General features: G+C 31.8%; 1 protein-coding gene across 1 annotated transcript; it reads left to right on the top strand.

Moving 5' to 3' along the window:
• The first annotated feature begins 2,013 nt into the window (after positions 1-2,013).
• LOC131652791 (paired amphipathic helix protein Sin3-like 2) lies at positions 2,014-10,448 on the top strand. Its single transcript, XM_058922748.1, has 23 exons — positions 2,014-2,326; positions 2,494-2,569; positions 3,063-3,269; positions 3,503-3,683; positions 3,766-3,864; positions 3,953-4,126; positions 4,211-4,481; positions 5,162-5,298; positions 5,652-5,727; positions 5,816-5,845; positions 6,024-6,211; positions 6,305-6,459; positions 6,596-6,723; positions 6,828-7,082; positions 7,173-7,832; positions 7,958-8,046; positions 8,192-8,788; positions 8,873-8,970; positions 9,115-9,253; positions 9,335-9,487; positions 9,585-9,748; positions 9,843-9,954; positions 10,035-10,448. Exons 2-23 carry the CDS (start codon positions 2,496-2,498, stop codon positions 10,179-10,181), a joined length of 4,134 nt encoding a protein of 1,377 aa, XP_058778731.1. The 5' UTR covers positions 2,014-2,326; positions 2,494-2,495; the 3' UTR covers positions 10,182-10,448.
• Positions 10,449-21,930: the final 11,482 nt, after the last annotated feature.

Raw genomic sequence — 21,930 nt, 5'->3', positions numbered from 1 at the left:
GCTAAAAGGCCTGATATTGCATCACATACTCAACAATTGAGTCATTTCTTCATATACCACAAACAATTACAATGTTGCAACTCTAGTTCTTAAGTACTTGAAATCATGTCATGATCATGGTATATTATTTTCCAAAGATTCAAGAATTCAAGTGCAAGGCTATTATGACGTAGATTGAGCTGAATGTCTTGATTTAATAAGGTCTATCTCCAGACAATGCTTCTTACTAGAAAATTACTCACATCATAAAACCAAGAAGCAACTCATTGTATTGAGATCGTCATTAGAGAGAGTATAGTTCATTCACAATTGAAACATGTGAGCTTCAATGATATTCTCTACTTGCTTAAAGATTTACAAATCAATTGCATTAAGTTGCATGTTAGGTATTGCAACAACTAGAGTGCAACTCACATTCTAATCAATCCAGTTTTTAATGAAAAGATAAAACATTTATACATGCAACCATCATGAAGCTACTATAAACGACTCCAAATGATCAACGACTCCAAATGATCAACTAGTTGGCTTCTTTACCAAACCTTACTACCACAACCCTCTCACACATTGTTATAAAGTTGAAGGTGGTAGAAACTTACCAACTTCCAATTAGTGAGATTATTTAGTAAAAATAATTACACGACATGCTATTAAAAAACCTTTTAATTCAATCAGACCAACATATTTAAATAAATATAGATAAATTTATTATTATTATATTGTATTTTGTACTTAAATAAATATACAAAAATAAAACTTAGTTATCTTGAAAACTTGTTAAAGTGAATTGAAAAAACTTAATAAACAATGTAATAAGTTGTTTTCATAAGTTCTAAAAAATAAATAATCTCATAAAGTTTATGTTACTAGATAAGTTCCGATAAATCGATACAAACCAATTTTTAATCCCATTATGCTTTTAATTTGATAGTCTATTTAAATATTGATTGACTTATTTATTTACATATATTTAAATAAATAGTCTTTTAAATAGGCTAATAGATCAATGAGACATTTGAAAATACCAAACTCAAGCCTGAAAATAAATCTTTGACATACCGCATATCAAATTTAAGCTTTGAATTTATTAGTAGACTGAATGTAAGTTTAACAAAACCTATATTAATTCTCAGGCCCAATTAAAAAAACAATAACATATAAATGAATATTAATTCATAGGCTTAATTAAATTATATAAGATCATACAAATTAGTCCAATAAATTAATTAATTCATAAACTTAATTCAATTATATTAAACTATAAACACAAATTTAAAAATTATAATAATTTATTACCAACTTCATAAATGCACTTACAAAGTCAACAAATGTAAAAAAAGCTCACATATTATATATAAATTTTTAGCGTGACTAACACCTACTTATATGATAAGTTTTTCCTATTTATAAGTTAGACCTTCAAAGGAAAGTAAACTTAAAAATCATCAACATTCACAACGCTTTTTAAACATTTTCTTTATGAAAAACAATAAAAATAATTAAATATTAATAAAAATTCAACGAATATCACACCGACAAATCTCATTAATTTTATAAAAAATTCTTATCAATAACTCAATTTTATATTCACCAACAAAAAAAGTCCGCGCACCGACAAATCCTTCTATAACTATTTAAAAAAAATTAATAAAATTTAATGAGCTTCTTTCGGTAGTCTATTTTATTTCGTTGAATAGAAAAACACATTTATTATTTTTTTCAAAATTCCTTTTTCCTAATTTATTTCGTTTCGTTGAATAAAAAATGCATTTATTATTTTTTTCAAAATTCTTTTATACATTAGAGAAATTAGAGAAATAGATTATCAACAACAAAATTACTTATCTACACTAAACCTAGCTTCTCTCCCCAAAACAAACCAATTGAAAGTAAAAGAAGAAACCATGGGCTTTGATAGTGTAGTAAAATCAACATCCATCATTTTGACCCGACCCGATCATGTAAAATAGTATTACAAGAAAGAACACAAGAATACCATAACGCGAATTCGACACATATATAACCAAAAATTGTTCCTCATATTCAATTCATTTTTTTTCTTCTCAATTTTCAAATCTTCTAAATTTTTTTGAGTTCTGAGTTTCTTCAGAGTTTCGCACGCACCACCACCGTTTCTTCTCATCGCATCGCATTTTTTTCTCTCACACCAAACAAACTCTCTTTTCACTGTTTCAATTAATTGCGACAAACCAAACAAACCTTAATCCAACTTTGTTTTTCTCCGCGATCAAACCCTTGTTGAAGATCTACTCAACTTGTTTCCCAGCATAATTTTCCTGGGAAAAAAATCTGGGAAATTCATAAAGTATAATTCTTTTCCCTTTTCACTTTCTGGGTCTTGTTGTTCTACTTTCAATTCAATGTTATTCTTGAAATTATTATTGTTTTTGTTGTTGTTGTTGGTTTAATTAATCAATTGAATTCTTCATTTTTTTGATTTGATTTTGTTAATTTGTGATTTTGATTGTGCAGATATGAAGAGGACAAGAGATGATATTTACTCTGCTTCTCAATTCAAACGCCCTTATGGGTCTTCACGTGGTGATTCGTATGTTTTCTTAATTATTGTTATTGTTATTTGAATTTGAAATTTTGTTTTTTTTTTTGTTGCCCTATTTTGAGTTTATGCGCCAATTTTTGTGTTTCAGTATTTGGAATTAGTTGCGGTGCCCTAATTTTTGTGTTTCACAATTTACATGTCAATTCACTTGTGGTGTTTAGTTGTTGTTGGATTTGATTAGGGTTATGTTTGATTTGAGTTTAATTTTTGATTGTGGAGTTTGGTGTGTGATGGGATCATTGGTTAAAGTGAATTGATGTGTTTGGATTTAGGTAAAATATGTTGAATTGCATGATTTTTGTTTGTGAAACTTATTAGGCAAGTCATTTGAGTAATCTTGAAATTGACTTGAATTTGGATTTAAGAACTTTGTGCATGCGTGTATTTGGGGTCTAATTTTTTTGATTCATGGTATATTATGAATTTTGATGGTGTTGATATTTAGGGTTTCTGAAATTGTGCTTGTATTTTGTGTATGAAGCTATGGCCAAGGCCAAGGTCAAGTCCCTGGAAGTGGAGGTGGTGGTGGAGGTGGACTTGTTATCGGCGGTGGAGGAGCAACTACTTCCCAGAAATTGACTACAAATGATGCTTTATCATATTTGAAGGAAGTGAAAGACATGTTTCAGGATCAAAAAGAAAAATATGACACCTTTCTCGAGGTCATGAAAGATTTCAAGGCTCAAAAGTAAGTTCTGATTTTTTTTTTTTTAATTTGACACATTGACACCGGTAATAATTTGAAAAATGAATAATTAAACCCAATCACAAGTGTCGGTGTTGGTTTCGGACATTGACACCTTTTCTCAGCGACGTCAGTGCTACAGTGATGCTTTGCAATGACTATGAAATGCAGAACGTTGTGCCTAAAGAATCAATGAATCTCTATTTTTTAAAACATTTTGTTCTGGTTGTTTTCAGGACCGACACTTCTGGTGTCATAGCAAGGGTCAAGGAACTATTCAAAGGTCACAACAATTTGATATTTGGATTTAACACTTTCCTGCCCAAGGGATATGAGATAACTCTTGATGAAGATGAAGCTCCTCCGAAGAAAACAGTTGAATTTGAAGAAGCTATTAGTTTTGTGAACAAGATAAAGGTAATGTACTTTTTTCAGTTACTGAGTGAGTTTACTGATATCATTGATTCGTTGCTATAACCGGTAGATTTTGCTTCTACAGAAACGATTCCAAAATGACGAGCATGTTTACAAATCATTCTTGGATATTTTGAATATGTATCGCAAAGAACACAAGGACATTGGTGATGTTTACAGTGAGGTAATATTTTTTTGGCACTTCACTATCTTTTTTCTTATTTTCTTTGAAAAATTTGGTTGAAGTGTTAACTTTTGAAAAAAAACTCTAGGTTGCTATCCTTTTTAAGGACCATAGAGACTTGCTCGAGGAGTTCACTAGATTCTTACCAGATAATTCTGCAGCACCTTCCACACAGCATGCTCCATTTGGTCGAAATTCATTGCAACGCTTCAATGAGCGGGGTTCTATGGCACCCATGATGCGGCAAATGCAAGTAGACAAGGTATTAAGGATGTTCCTCTTCATAAACATTATTGTACTGTTTTATTTATACAAAAATATTGTCTTAAAAACATAATTTTTACAGCATCGATATCGGCGAGACCGATTTCCTTCTCATGATCGTGATCTGAGTGTTGAACGTCCTGATCTGGATGACGACAAAACAATGATGAACTTGCATAAGGAGCAAAGGAAACGTGAGAGTAGGGATAGAAGGATCCGCGATCATGATGAAAGAGAACATGATCTTGATAACTCACAACGCTTTCTGGACAAAAAGAAATCTGTTAAGAAAGCTGAAGCTTATGGATTGTCTTCTGATTATGCTTCTCATGATGATAAACATGCATTAAAGAGTAAGCTTTGGATTAATACCATGCTTTGGATTAATACGTTGCTTGAAAACATGATCTATATTTATTATAGTTTAGGTTCTTACAGGTACTATCATGCTTTGTATAACAGAATTGGTTTTCTGTTACACTTTACAACAGAATGGTTTTCTGTTAAAGAAGTTAGTTATAACGTTTAAAGTGTAACTAACTGAATCCAAATCAGTTAAGATACACTTACTATTAATACACAATGCTTAGTAATCACAAAGAACTTTTGAGTTACAGAATATGGAATACAAATTCATTCTCTATTACAGAATATAGGGCTAGAAGCCCGTTTAACAAGAGAATTAAGGAAGATGATAAGCGTACGTAGATCAATTGTTATGGAACTATCAAATATGACTTCACTATTTCTATTACCGTCATATAATTTGTATTTATTTATGAGTTGTGAGATGCATAAAGCTTACTATTAGGACCGCTGTTGAATGTGCAATCTCATATTTGGAGTTCAAAAACACATGCATGATTAAATGTAGCCATTTCGAGTTCTTGAAGTTTCTTCATTAGTATTTCTTTGTTCTTTTAACATCTTTCTTGAGTGTTAGCTTTCTGTTTTTTATTTGAGATGATATATTGACCTATATAATTTTCTAAAATTTGCTATTTAATTATTTAATTTTTTGTATTTGTGCCAGGCATGTATAGTCAAGCATTCAGTTTCTGTGAGAAAGTTAAGGAGAAGTTGAGCAGTGCTGAGGACTACCAAACATTCTTGAAATTGCTTCATATTTTTAGCAATGGAATAATAAAAAGGAATGATTTACAAAATTTGGTATGTGTTTGTTCTGTGAGTTACAATCTTAAAGTTATGCAGGAAGACATTTCATTTTAGATCCTTTTTGTTATGCTGCTCCTTTTACGACTTTATATAGTTCTGTTAGGTGAAGTATGAAAATTAGCAGTACTGGAAGTGAAACTTGAGTTAAAAATTAAGCCCCGAGTATGAAGAATTTTCAATAATATTCCAACTTAGTGTTTTCAGTTGAATTCTAATGAAATGTTATTTTTATAAAGGTCCGAATAGTAATTCTCCTGAAGTCGGTTTCACTATCTCGGAAGCATTATCTTGTGAGTTCTATTGCTGTCTCTAGTTTAACTTATATTCTTTTGAAATATATGTTTCAGGTGACTGATTTACTTGGAAAGTATTCTGATCTCATGAGTGAATTCAATGATTTCTTGGAGCGGTGTGAAAATATTGGTAATTGTTTTTCAACTCTTTTGTTTAATGTTATTATTATTGCGATTTCTCATATTTGAGGTTTTGTTGTGCCTATTTGTTTTTCCAGATGGGTTCCTTGCTGGTGTCATGAGTAAAAGTATGTCAACATGCAATAAATATCAGTTTTCCTCCTTATGCTTATGCTCTATCATTATAATATTTAATTTATTTAAAAGGATTCATTCAAATGACGATGTTGAATTACCCGTGTAATTTACATGATGTTTTTTCCCATCCATTTGGTTAACTTTATGTTTCAAATATGTTGATTTCAGAGCCACTCGCTACTGATGGTCATTTATCAAGATCAGCCAAGTTGGAGGACAAAGAACTCAAGCGTGAGATGGAAGGAGCTAAAGAGAAGGAAAGATACAAGGAGAAATATATGGGAAAATCCATTCAAGAACTTGACCTTAGTGACTGCAAACGTTGTTCTCCCAGCTACCGACTTCTACCTGCTGATGTATATGACTTAAAATTGATCACTTTTCTTGTCGGCTTTGTCAACTACGTTGTTCTAATCTCGTGGAACTCCTTCATACCTTTTTTTTTGCAGTATCCGATTCCTATGGCTAGTCAGCGATCTGATCTTGGTGCACAAGTATTGAATGATCACTGGGTATCTGTGACTTCAGGAAGTGAGGATTACTCTTTCAAACATATGCGCAGGAATCAATATGAAGAAAGCTTGTTCAGATGTGAAGATGACAGGTAAAACTTTCGCTCGTTTTTGGCTTCCCATTCCTCTTCGTTGAATATAATGTTCATTTTGGAGTCACTATTTTATCATGAGATGAAATTCATTGACATGCATTTAAAGGTGACGGGATTGTTAATTTCGATGTAGGTTTGAGCTGGACATGTTATTAGAGTCTGTGAGTTCTGCTGCTAAACGAGCTGATGAGTTGTACACCAACATTACTGAAAATAAGATCAGCGTGGAGAGTCTGAGTCGTATTGAAGATCACTTTACTGGTTTGTATCAAAATAATCTCAATCTAAAATGTTAATCTCTTTAACCGTATTTTTCTACACTTAGAGCATTATGAATTGATTTTGTCTGATACATGTATATGCAGTTCTGAATTTAAGATGCATTGAACGCCTATATGGTGACCATGGCCTTGATGTCCTAGACATACTCCGGAAGAACCCAACTCATGCTCTGCCTGTAATATTGACTCGATTGAAGCAGAAACAAGAGGAGTGGAACAGGTGCCGTACCGATTTCAATAAAGTTTGGGCTGACATTTATTCTAAAAATCACTACAAATCACTTGATCACCGTAGTTTCTATTTCAAGCAACAAGATTCAAAGAACTTGAGTACCAAATGTAAGTCAATCTTAAACAATAATAATTGAATTGCACATGTGATACATATTATACTTCTGTTGTAATATTGTATGTTTTGGTAAGATACAGCTTTGGTGGCTGAGATTAAAGAAATTAAAGAGAAGCAGCAGAAAGAAGATGACATTGTCCAGTCTATTGCTGCTGGGGCTAAATATTCTCTCCTTCCACATTTGGAATTCGACTTTTCTGATGCCGAAATTCATGAGGACTTGTATAAACTTGTTCGATATTCGTGTGAGGAGGTATTCTCAAGTAAAGAGTTATTTAACAAAATTATGAGGCTCTGGAGTTCCTTCTTGGAACCGATGCTCGGTGTTACTTCCCTATCACATGAGACCGAAAAGGTAGAGGACAAGAAAGTAGGACATAGCGCCCAAAGTTCTGTTGCACCGAATGCAGGAGGTGACGGAAGCCCTCACAGAGAATCAATTTCAAGGTTACCAAAATCTGAGAAGAATGAAGGTGATGGTAGATTAACTGAAGGGAAAAATGTTCACCAAACTAGTTTAGCTGCCCATGATAAAGAAAGTGGTTCTGTTGGTAGCGAACTTGTTACTAGAGATGATCTTTTAATGGATAAAGGGCAGAAAAGTGTTGAGTGCAATGATAATAAAGCCCCTGGATTTGGTAAACAGTTTTCCTCTGATGAACCAGGAGCGAGAAACACCACATCTGTTGCAATTAGAGGCGAAAGCAGTGTGAACAGAACCAACTTAGATATGTCTCCAGGTCTGTATTGATGTCACTGTCATGTGCTTTTAGTTTTTCAGTTTATGTTTACTCAATTCAATTCTTTTGCACTTCTCTTTATTTAATGTTGTTGTTGGAATACTAAATTTTGTTTATATTTCAAGGCCGAATACTTACTCCATCCCGACCTACTGTTGCTGATGTCTCTGGAGCTAAAGCCAAGTCTCCGAGTGCTAATCTACCTTTGGTAGAGGTATGAGTTCTCATTTATGGCCAATGTCAACTCTTACCAATGTTTGGTATTTATTGTTATTTTTTAGCCTAAAAGTTTTTTTTATAGAAAATGGTATAATTTGATTTAAATAATAAAAAAAATGATCTACTTATTTGTGTTTTAGGGATGTGATGCTATCGCTCGATCTCCAATACCAGTGGCCAATGGCATGTTAGTTGAGAACAATAAAGTTAAAAGCTATGAAGAATCTTCTGTGCCTTGCAAAATTGAAAAAGAAGAGGGTGAATTATCCCCTAATGCTGACTCTGAAGAGGATAATTTTGTTGCCTATGATTCAAACCTGCAGTCAATTGAAAAGTCAAAGAACAATGATGATATTAGGAAATATGATGCAGAGGCTGGAGGTGATAATGATGCAGATGCTGATGATGAAGATAGCGAAAATGTTTCTGAAGCTGGTGAAGATGTGTCGGGAAGTGAGTCTCCTGGGGATGAATGTTTCCGGGGAGATCATGAGGAGGAGGAAGATATGGAACATGATGATGTTGATGGTAAAGCTGAGAGTGAAGGTGAAGCCGAGGGGCTGTGTGATGCACAAAATGGTGGAGATGGCTCATCTTTATCGTTAACAGAGAGGTTCCTTTCAACTGTGAAACCTCTCACAAAGCATGTATCAGCCGTTTCATTCGTTGAAGATGTAAAGGATTCAAGGGTGTTTTACGGAAATGATGATTTCTTTGCGCTTTTTAGGCTTCATCAAGTAAGGATAATGTGAATTTTTTTTTTGTTTATATCGAAAAATTTTCCTTTGTGTTGATGTCATATCCTTTATGAACTTTGGCAGATTCTTTACGAAAGGATCTTATCCGCAAAAGAAAATTCAACTAGTGCCGAAATGAAACGGAAAGGAAAAGATGCTAGTTCTACGGATCCTTATACAAGGTACATGCCATAAATATGTATTAGGGCATTTTTATTCCCATTTTTCCTTATTATTTATTAGGTTTAAGTACTTGTACAGTTGTACTTCTCAATTCAATTTACAAGATTCTGTTTTTCTTATTTTCCACAATTTTTTTGGCTTAGATTTATGGACGCATTATATAATTTGCTCGATGGATCTGTTGAGAATGCTAAATTTGAAGATGAATGTCGAGCAATTCTTGGAAACCAGTCTTATGTGTTATTCACATTGGATAAGTTAATCTATAAACTTATCAGACAGGTATGTTGCTTTGTTCATTTGTCCCGCACTTCCAATATGTTTCTCTTTAAAGGCTCTAAATGTAATACAACTTTACTTCAGCTTCAAACTGTTGCAACCGATGAGGAAGACAATAAGCTTCTCCAATTATACGAGTACGAAAAGTCTCGGAAACCTGGCAAATTAAATGATTCAGTATATCATTCAAATGCACATGTCATCCTTCATGAGGAAAACATTTATCGTTTTCAATGTGTAAGCCCTTTGTAACCAGGAGTCTGTTCTTGATTTCATCAATTGTTATTGACTTATTGTTCTTTATGTTATTTCCATTGTTGTTATCTTATTGCAGTCGTCTAGCCCCTCTCGGCTCTCCATACAACTCATGGACAATATGAATGAAAAGCCCGAGATTGCCGCCGTTTCGGTTGATCCAAATTTTTCTTTTTATCTGCATAATGATTTTCTGTCGGTTCTTCCTAGCAAAAAGGAGCCTCATGGCATTTTACTAGAAAGGTACGCAGATTCTGCAAAATTCATAATCATACTGATAATCATATTCATTTAGGTAATTCATATAAGTTTCTGCTTTTTATTTTGCTCAACTCAGAAACAAATCGAAATATGGGGACTTAGACGAGCTTTCTGCAATTTGCGCTGTAATGGAAGATGTCAAAGTAGTTAATGGATTGGAATGCAAGATGTCTTGCAACTCATCCAAGGTACGCATCCTTTTCATACTTGTGCCCTTGTATGTGTTTTTCATTTTCCGTCTCTTCATACTCACTAGTTTCATCTGCAGATTTCTTATGTTCTCGACACGCAAGATTTTTTCTTTCGACCAAGAAGGAAAAGGCGAACCTCGTCATCATCATCAAGTACATCATCTTCTCGGTCTCGCAGAGAAAGAGAGGAAAGATTTCGCAAATTTATGGCATCCGCCATCTAAACTGTATATTCGTGATGAAGAAGAATTCACACAAATACTTGTGTTCATATAAGAAAAGTCTTGATGTGACAACAACCTAGGAAAAACATTTTAATTTTTAGTCATAATGAAAAAAGTGAAGGAGGGAAAATATTCAATAGGAATGTGTAATCTGTATAAGGTGGTCACATGTAACCATGAGTGTCACTCCTTTGTAAATAGTTTGCTTCATTATTTATTTGTAGAATATTGTGCCAAATTCATATTTTTCTTCAATATTTGCAACAATATTTTGATGTTGCTTCAATCCTTCCAAGCTTGCATGGCAGAAGGGGGTCTTGTTGACCATTATGTTTCTTCAAAATTCTCTATCATTGAGATTAAATTTTTATCTAAATAAATTTTACTATATGTTGTAGGATTTAATAAGATTTTATTATGTAACAGCTTTTTGAAACGTTATTGTATTTTATGATACTTGGCAGCTTCAACTACCAACAAAATAGTTGTCAGCATAGTTGACTTTTAAAGATGATGGTATTACACAGATATAACTACTAAATATTCAGTTGCCAGCAAATAAAAATCTATAGGATAAAGATCATATAAATTGTTAAGGTTGAAAGAAGTATGACTCATAAATTCATAATGTGATTTTCTTTTTAAAATTTTGTTGTAAAAGTGAGTTAAGTTTAATTCAAACTCTTATGTATTATCATATGTCTTATGTATTATCATATTTTGTTTTGTTTTGTTTTTTTTGGCTATATTTCACTTTTCTTGTGAAAAGATTGTCTCCGAACTTGATTCTTTCCATTTCCTTCTATTCAATTATATTCTTTATCGTGGTTGCTAAATTCCTCCAAAGATTATAGCAAATACCTTTGGATAAGATGGAACATTCCAATAGAGACGACCTCCTCAAAGTCTCATTGTTGATGACCACCACTCACCTTGTAGAGAGTTGACGCCAAAAAATTCATATGTGATATGATGTTTGACGCCAAAAAATTCATATGTGATATGATGTACGCCAAGACTTTGACGTGATAGTCACAAGACCCTTAGGGTACATCGAGCTTTCAGTAGTCTTTGAGATTGATAATGAAATAAGAATAATTTGGGTAAAATTCTTGATCATAAAATTTGATTCCGTCTATAACTACAACTGTATCTTTGAAATGTTGTCATTGAAAATTTTAGGAGTGGTTTATTCGACCGTTCACTTAAAGATCAAATTCTACACTCTAGAAAACCAAATCATGATGGTAAAAACCGATTTGAGGTCGTCCAAAACTTAATTCCTAGTCTTTCTCACAAATTAGAGAAGCACGGAGAAATTTTTTTATTTAGATTATGAAGTCGAAGAAATGCTACAGCTAGACTCCCGACTAGTCATGTATTTTTTTTTTGATAAACAAAGAAGGTATATATTAAACAAGCACAAGGGGTGCTAACCCACAATTACAAGAGAGAAAAACCAAGGCATTTCCCACACCAAACAAGACCTCCCAACCTACTAAAAAACAACAACAAACACCAACAATCAAAAACACAACACCGGATGAACACACCAATTCACCCAAAGAGCCGAATCTCTAACTTGGGAGGAAGAGAGGAACCATTCCCAAGCTAAGAATTTAAACAAACCCACGGTATCAAAGCTATCTAAGCCAACCCCGCTAAAAACAATCTCATTCCTACACAACCACACACCCCAACAAAAGGCCAACCCAAATAGCCACCTAGAGTTCAACTTAAACTTGAGTTTACATATAGTTTCCAAGAGACAAAAACGATTAAGAAAAGTACCCGGAAAAAGCGTACCATCAATGTCAAGCCACTCGCAAAATTTCGTCCACCAAAGAGATGTAGCCGAACAACGAACAAAGAGATGTTCCACATCCTCCTCCTCCAAACCACAAAGAGGACAACACACAAGAAGCGGATCTACCAAAATCTTCCTAAGAGCCAAATTTCCCTTTGTTGGAATACGATTCAAGAGAAGTCTCCAACCAAAAATAAGAACCTTACTTGGAGTTTTAGATTTCCACAACCCCTTCAAAGCTACCAAAAGGTTGTCATCCAAATTTGCACCCGACCCCCTACCTTCCAACACCATGGCGTACACGGCTTTAACCGAAAACCCGGAAGAATTTTTCCACCAAACGAACAAGTCATCCGAACCACAAGAAGGAGTTATACCTCCAATAACCGCTAAAAGATTGGCTACGGTTTCCCCTTCCACCTCCCCGTTGAAAGGAGTAGTGAAATTGATCCGCCACACCCACGCACCGGAGATCCAAAAACCATTATCACTAACTTTAGAACACAAAGGATCCGCAAGCCGATAAAGAGCCGGGAAGCGGACGGAAAGGGGCGCACCACCCAACCATCTATCCAACCACGAATCAATTCGATCACCATTCCCTAACTTGCAAAGGATAGAGGAAGGAAACCAATTCTCCAACGGACCGTTTCCCCCCGCTCCCACCGAACAAATGTCCTTCCACCAAAGAGAAGCTTTATTTCTCTTGTGAGTGACCACATTAGAGAGCATAGCTTTAGTTAAATCACCGTACGTACAAGAAAGAATGTTAGTCCAAAAAAGATTTTTCTCACTCAATATTCGCCACCTCCATTTACTTAGCAAAGCAACATTAAACAAACCACAATGCTTCACCCCTAAGCCTCCCTCCTCCTTCGGTCTACAAATAGTGTTCCAACCAATCCAATTCACTTTCTTATCCATCTCCGAACCTCCCCAAAGAAAACAACGTTGAATTTTAATAATCTCTCTAATAATCACTTTAGGGGCTTTATAAAAGGAAAAGAGGTAAAGAGGTATACTCGATAGAACCGAATTTAAAAGAACCACTCTTCCACCTATCGATAAATGTCTAAATCTCCAAGAGTCCAATCTTCTTCGAAGCTTCGATACAACCGGTTTCCACATTTCCCGCCTTCTATGATTAACACCAACCGGAATTCCAAGAAAAGAAAAAGAAGAAGATCCCACCGAACAATTAAGGAAAGACGAGGCCGCTTGAACAAAAACCGGATCTAAATTAATCCCCAATAACTTGCTCTTCGTTAAATTCACACGAAGCCCGGAAACCAACTCGAAACCCCTCAATAAAGCCTTAATACTCCACAAGTTGTTTAAAGAACCATCACCAATCAAAAGCGTGTCATCCGCAAATTGTAGAATCTCAAAATGCGTCTCGTCACTAACATGAAAACCAACAAAATCACCCAAGGACGATGCCTTAGCCATCAACCCCGATAACCCTTCCGCCACTAACAAAAATAGGAAAGAAGAGAGCGGATCCCCTTGTCGAAGACCCCTAGAAGCAATGAAGTCTTTGGTTGGGCTACCATTAACAAGGATCGACATAGTGCTATTGAAGACAAGCGCTTCCATCCAAGACATCCACCGCACACCAAAGCCCATTCTTCTCAACACCGCTCTCAAGAAATCCCACGCTACACAATCATATGCCTTCTCGAAGTCAACCTTAACCATCATACAACTCTTCTTTTACCTCCTCGCCACATCCAAAATCTCATTAACAACAAGAACTCCATCAAGCATGTTCCTACCCGGAACAAACGCCGATTGACAAGTGGACACCAACTTCCCGATAACTTTCTTCAAACGGTGAGAGAGAAGCTTAGCAAAGATACGATACAAACTACCAATAAGACAAATTGGTCTAAAATCGTCCAAACAACTAGGATTATCCACCTTCGGAATTAAAGCTAGAAAAGATGCCGTCACCGCTTTAGGAAGAATGGAAAACTCAAAGAACTCCTTAACACACTCCATGATATCACCTTTCAAGAACGGCCAACACACCTTGAAAAAGGCCATATTAAACCCATCCGGATCCGGACTCTTATCCCCATCCACATTCCAAATAACCTCCCTAACCTCCTCCTCCGAAAACGGAGACTCAAGAAACAAGGAATCCTCCAAAGACAAACAAGCAAAATCCACACCTTGTAAAACCGGCCGAGAAGAGGAAGTTTCGGAAAACCGTCTCTTAAAATGATTATGAATTTCTTCCTTAACCGCACCCACGTCTTCCAACCAACCATCATCCCCCCACAAACCTACAAGAGCATTCCTCCTATTACGAATCTTCACCACCTTATGAAAATAACGAGAATTAGAATCACCTTCCTTTAACCATAGAGCTCTAGCCTTTTGGCGGAGAAAGCTCTCCTTGTGATGAACCGTCTCCCACACTCTTTTTGAAGCCATCGAACGCCTACTAGACAAGGCCTCAATATCCACCGGATCATCACCTACCATAACAAAATCCAACGCATTAATCATGAGTGTCACTTTTTGTAAATAGTTTGCTTCATCCATATTGTACCAAATTGATATATTTCTTCAATAGTTACAATGTTTTGATGTTTTTGTTTTCATTTTGTCTCTTTATCAAAAGTTCAAGCCTCAAATTCTCTACCATTGACTGTTTCTTCAAAATTCTCTACCATTGAGATTAATTTTTAATCTAATTCCACTCTTGCAATTAAGATGGAATTTATAAATAAACAAATTTGACTGTTATAAGAATGATATAATAGAAGAATAAAATTGGATATTTTTTTGGTAAAGAGGTTTAATTGCCGATGATGACTAGGGGTGGAAATAGGCTAGGCTAGGCTTTAGAAGGCCTGAGTCTGGCCTACGATAAACTTAAAAGGCCTAAGCCTGGCCTAAGGCCTATCATAGGCTCGGTTTTTTGGCCTGGCCTTTTTAAAAGTCTGGCCTGGCCTGAAAGCCTATTTAAAAAGCCTATATTGCATTAAAGTTTTCAATTAATCTATATAACTTAAGAAGTCTTGTAGGTCGACCTATATATACATATATAAGTGAACCTATTTAGCGTTTCTTTTTTATATATATATATATATATATATATATATATATATATATATATATATATATATATATATAGGGTAGCCTATTTAGTTTTTTTCTTTCTTTCTAATATATATGCATACATGGACCAACTTATTTAACATATCTTTAATATATATGAAAATATAGACCGGCCTATAAGACTTCATAGGCTTTTTTAATAGCCTAAGCCTGGCCTATTTAATAAAATAGGCTTTTAAAAAAACCTAAGTCTGACCTATTTATTAAATAGGTCTGGCCTGGCCTAGGCCTATGTAGGCTGGGCCGTAGGCCCCTGTAGGCCGGCCTGGCCTATTCCCACCCATTTCATAGTAAGTTATTTAAATTTCATCATATTTCATGACATGTTATAATGAAAGGTATTTCAAACTATCATGCATTTCAAACTTTATCATGAAAAGTACTAAGCAGTTTCAAGTTCCAACAAAATACAGTAGTTGTCAGCATAGTTGGCTTCTGAAAACAGATGATAACATTACACACATATGATAACTACTAATCAATATTCAGTTGTCAATAAACAAAAAATGTAGTAGTTTGTTGTTTTTACACTTTCATGGAGTAACTAGTAACAAATCCGTGCGTCCGCACGGGTTCTGGAACGGGGACGCGCATTTGTTTCAGATGTACTTTTAATAGAAAAATATCTGGTTATCCGTAAAAAGTAAATAATTGAATATATAATTGATAAAAAAATATTTTGATCAGTAACTTCATGTCCTGTTAATAATTAATATTTTGATCAATAATTTCATGTCCCGTTAATAATTAATATAATAAGAATGTAAAAAAGAAAAACAAAATTATTTAACTGAAAGAGCTTATTGATGTATGGATTAAAAAATAAAATTATTTGGATTAAAAAAACTTGTTCCCATTTATTAAAAAAATATATTAAAGTTTAGTCATTAATTTAAAAATAATACTTGTCATTAATAATATATTTCCTCTGTCTCAAAATAATTGTCAATTTAGCGCGTGTTTATTTTTTCATCTAAGCAAACGCCACCACACGTCCAAGCTAATGCTACAATTTATAGCTTCTAAATATTGCAGTGGATTAGTCAGCTGAACGTGAAAATTGGAATGGAAACGCCAAACCAAACATATACTTAGATTAATATTAATAATAAATGGATAGTATTTGGTGTCAAACCTTGGTGTCAATTGATTCATTCCCTTTAAAAAAAATACTATTAACAAACTCATGCATTCACACGGATTCTGATATGGGAAGCGCATTTGTTTCAGATGTATATTTTTTAATAGAAAAATGTCTGGTACCCGTGAAAAAATAATAATTGAATATATAGAAAAATGTCTGGTACCCGTGAAAAAATAATAATTGAATGTTTAGAAAAATGTCAGGTACCCGTGAAAAAATAATAATTGAATGTATAGAAAAATATCTGGTACCCGGAAAAAATAATAATTGAATGTTTAGAAAAATGTCCGGTACCCGTGAAAAAATAATAATTGAATATATATAAAAATGTTTGGTACCCGTGAAAAAATAATAATTGAATGTTTAGAAAAATGTCTGGTACCCGTGAAAAAAAATTGAATATATAAAAAAATGTCTGGTACCCGTGAAAAAATAATAATTGAATATATAGAAAAATGTTCGATACCCTTGAAAAATAATAATTTAACGTATAGAAAAATGTCTCGTACCCTTAAAAATATTTAGATCAATAAGATTTTTTAATCCAAAATACAATTTTATTATAAAATATGTGAATAATAGAAGCTAAAAAAATGTAATAGAAAAATAGAAGAAAATAAATATTAGAAGAATAAATTAGTTGAAAAAAAAGATGGAAGATGATTGAGTTTTAGTCTGGGGAAGATGGTTGAGTGTAAAAGAAGGTTGTTGAAGAGAGAGAATGAAGTGAGAGTATAGGTAGGAGTAGGAAAAGACCATTGATTAATAGAAGGGGAAAGAAAATATTTGGATTTCCAAAAAAAATTTAAAATATTTGAATTAAAATTTACCTTGCAATGTAGCATCATGAAATGAAAAGAAATGTGATAAGATTATATTTTCATCAATTATACAAATATTATTAATTATTATTAAGTATTATAAATAGTATAAAATAATACTAACATCTTATCAATCATTTAATATATTATAAATGGTATAAAAAATATATTGAATATTATTAATTATCATTGTAATTATTATTTATTTTGAATATGTAACATTAAATAAGAAATAAAAAATTATTTTAAGAGTCTTTTATAATACTAAAAAACATGTGTGATGATGAAAAGGAAAAAAGACATAGAGATAAATATAGTTGATGTGACTTTGGCTTGCACTATACAACACACCATACTAAGACCTATTATCTTTGCTCTATAGATTTTCTTTGATACAATCAAGACATTAATTATCTCTTTTTTATCAAATTTATCATCATTTTTTAAATCAATTTGTCATAATTTGTTTAATTATTATTTACCTTAGTGATCAAAAAGCATTTACAAACTTTATGTTTTTTCTTATTTATCTTGGAGATAAAAAAAAACAATTACAAACTTTTTCTTTTAACTTAAAAAACTGATGATATAACACTGATATTTTACCTCCAATATTTAACATACTTCACGTTTTCAGTTTCTTATATATAAAAAAATTAATTACTTCCCTTAACTATATTAACTTTATTTTTCACTACCATTGAATCATTGCAATAAGGAATATTATATAGATTATTTTGCTTCTTATAATAATCATTTGTGATTTTATTTTTTTCCAAAATTGCATCCTTATGTAAATTTAGTTATTCTAAATATATATTTTTATCATGGATTACAATAATTAACAGCTTTTTTCAATTAATTAAATTTGTACATTTTTGATAAATTCATGTATTTCAAATTGATTGTAGCAATTGTGCACATGTTATGTTACTCCTCACAATACTCAGTTTATTTTAATTAATTATTTCGATTTGTTTATTATCTATTAGTTTATTTTTCTTTTTCGTGTGATAGTCTTAAAAAGCTTTAGAGATCAATTTATCTTTAAAAAAACTATTTATGATGTTAAAAGACTGAAATTAAAAAAATTGTAAATATTTTATATTCAGTTTTCAAAATTTTCTCAATTATATCTTAAATATTTGATTAGTCCATAAATTATATTCATTTTTCAAAAATTTCGAATAAAAAAAATAAAATACATCATATTGCGATAATTAATTAATAAAAAAATATTATTATTTATAGTGTCCTCCATTTGTTTTTTAATAAATTAGTTGTAAGAAAAAGATGGAAGATGATTGAGTTTTAGCCTTGGGAAGATGGTTGAGTGTAGAAGAAGGTTGTTGAAGAGAGAATGAAGTGAGAGTATAGGTAGGAGTAGGAAAAAACCATTGAGTAATAGAAGTGGAAAGAAAATATTTGGGTTTCCAATAAAAGATTTAAAATATTTGAATTAGATTTTACCTTGCAATATAACATCATGAAATGAAAAGAAACGTGATAAGATTATATTTTCATCAATTATACAAACACTATTAATTATTATTAAGTATTATAAATAGTATAAAATAATACTAACATCTTATCAATCATTTAATATATTATAAATGGTATAAAAAATATATTGAATATTATTAATTATTATTGTAATTATTATTTATTTTGAATATGTAACATTAAATAAAAATAAAAAATTATTTTGACAGTCTTTTATAATATTAAAAGACATGTGTGATGATGAAAAGGAAAAAAGGCATAGAGATAAATATAACACTATAGTAAGTCCTATTATCTTTGTTCTATAGATTTTCTTTGATACAATCAAGACATTAATTATCTCTTTTTATCAAATTTGTCATCATTTTTTTAATCAATTTGTCATAATTTGTTTAATTATTATTTACTTTGGTGATCAAAAAACATTTACAAACTTTATGGTTTTTCTTATTTAGCCTGGAGATAAAAAAACAATTACAAATTTTTTCTTTTAACTTAAAAATTTTGATGATATAACACTGATATTTAACATACTTCACGTTTTCAGTTTCTTATATATAAAAAAATTAATTACCTCCATTAACTATATTAACTTTATTTTTCACTACCATTAAATCATTATTTTGCTTCTTATAGTAATCATTTGTGAATTTAATTTTTTCCAAAATTGCATTCCTTATGTAAATTAAGTTATTTTTATCATGGATTACAACAATTAACAGTCTTTTTCAATTAATTAAATTTTTAAACTTTTTATAATATCATGTATTTCAAATTGATTGTAGCAATTGTGCACATGTTATGTTGCTACTCACATCACTCAGTTATGTATTTTAATTATTTATTTCGATTTGTTTGTTACCTATCAATTTATTTTTCTTTTTCGTGTGATAGTTTTAAAAAGCTTTAGACATCAATTTATACTTAAAAAAAAACTATTTATGATGTTAAAAGACTGGAATTAAAAAAATTGTAAATATTTTATATTCATTTTTCAAAATTTTCTCAATTATATCTTAAATATTTGATTAATCCATAAATTACATTCATTTTTCAAAAATTTAAAATAAAAAAACAAAATACATCATGCTGCTATTATTAATTAATAAATAATATTATTAATTATAGTGTCCTCCATTTGTTTTTTAATAAATTAGTTGTAAGAATAAATTAGTTGTAAGAAAAAGATGGAAGGTGATTGAATTTTAGCTTTGGGAAGATGGTTGAGTGTAGAAGAAGGTTGTTGAAGAGAGAGAATGAAGTGAGAGTATAGGTAGGAGTAGGAAAAGACCACTGAGCAATATAAGTTGAAAGAAAATATTTGGGTTTCCAAGAAAAGATTTAAAATATTTGAATTAGATTCTACCTTGCAATGTAGCATCATAAAATGAAAAGAAATGTGATAAGATTATATTTTCATCAATTATACAAACACTATTAATTATTATTAAGTATTATAAATAATATAAAATAATACTAACATCTTATCAATCATCTAATATATTATAAATGGTATAAAAAAATATTGAATATTATTAATTATTATTATAATTATTATTGTAATTATTATTTATTTTGAATATATAACATCAAATAAAAAATAAAAAATTATTTTGACAGACTTTTATAACATTAAAAGACATGTGTGATGATGAAAAGGAAAAAGACATAAAGATAAATATAGTTGATAACAAAACACTATATTAAGACCTATTATATAGTCTGTTATATAAATTTCTTTCATACAACCAAAACATTAATTATCTTTTTTTTATAACATTTTTTTTTATTTTCAACAAAATTATATATAAATCTATCTATCATCTTGATTTATATCCATTTTTTCTAACTTATTCCACTTTCAGAAAATTTAATTACCGATTAGAATAAATTTAAGTAATAATAGTCTCCCTACAATAATTTCACCAATCTAAAACTTATAAATAAATAAAAATTAGAATAAATTATGAAATAAATAGAAATTAAAGAGAGTTAAATGAGATATATTAATGACACATTAGAATATATGACATCTTTATTAATACTCAATATTCTCCAATCTCCAATTTTCTCACAAGTGTTGTTTACATCCCTTTTTTGCATGGTTTTCTTCACCAAATATCTCTCAACATTATCTTCTCTACTCACGACGTGTTTTGCACTCATTGGCTTTTATCAGATTTCCTCCTCAAAATTAATTTTCAATTCTCTCTCTCTCTCTCTCTCTCTCTCTCTCTCTCTCTCTCTCTCTCTCTCTCTCTCTCTCTCTCTCTCTCTCTCTCTTCAAATTTCACGTTCCAGAATTTCCTCCCTTCTCCTTTCATATTCTTCATCCTTTATGACTACCTCCATGAACAACATCAAGTAATAAAAGAAAAACATAACATGACATGTTAGAATTAAATAATAAACCTAAAAGAGTAAGATTAACATCTCAAATTGACTCTTGCAGTAGTTGTTTTGCAGATCAGGACCATGTATGTGTAAAGCTTCCCTTCCCCACTCAACATTGAAATATCTTAAAATTGAATTAGAGCATTCCTCTACATAAGACAGTTATCTTAAACAAATCAAGTTGCGAACATATTTTCCTTACATACTCAGATCCACCAAGAGAAGGAAAAAACCAAAGGATCGTCGGTAAATAAAAATGAAGTAACTTGTAGAAACCTGTGAAAACAAAGATCAAACATGAAATAACTCTCACACCACCAACAACAAATAACACCATACAAACGAAACAAAAGTTGAAGAATGAAGAAGAATGGAACCAAAATCAAAAGGGAAGAGGAGATCCGTGTTGAATCGAAACCTGCAAAGAAAAAAAATATGTTATAACATCGAAAGTTACTTCTTCATCACCAAATGTTCAAATCCGAACAGCACAGCTTGAAACGCGAACGAAACCGCTCAGCAACATCATCAAATCGTCGGTCGCGTACATATTCTTCCTTCTGCGTGAGCCAACAGATCCAATGTAACACCCCTTACTAACCCCGCGGCAATTTAAAACAATTATTCAGAGTACATTAAATAAGGGTGCCACAATTCATAATAAATAAACATCATTCAGTCATGCCATGCATTCACTGAGGTAATCTTCATAAATTAAAACGTTTCATGTTAACACAGCGGAAATTTATCAAAAACGGACTAAGTTTAACATCTTTAAAACTTATCCTTCAAAACATCAAAACATAACTAGAGTCATAATCATAACTCTAAACAATCGCGTCCCCAGTGTTACAACTATCAGAGCATGACACCTGACGCTACTAAAACACTGACTCATGAACTACTCCTCACCGAGTCGAACAACCGCTATCCTCAATCTGAAAATGACAA

Source organism: Vicia villosa, linkage group LG2 (genome assembly GCF_029867415.1).
Source record: "Vicia villosa cultivar HV-30 ecotype Madison, WI linkage group LG2, Vvil1.0, whole genome shotgun sequence".
Classification (NCBI taxonomy): domain Eukaryota; kingdom Viridiplantae; phylum Streptophyta; class Magnoliopsida; order Fabales; family Fabaceae; genus Vicia; species Vicia villosa.
Note: the sequence above shows the minus strand (reverse complement) of the source record. Positions and strands in the feature narration are given on the sequence as shown.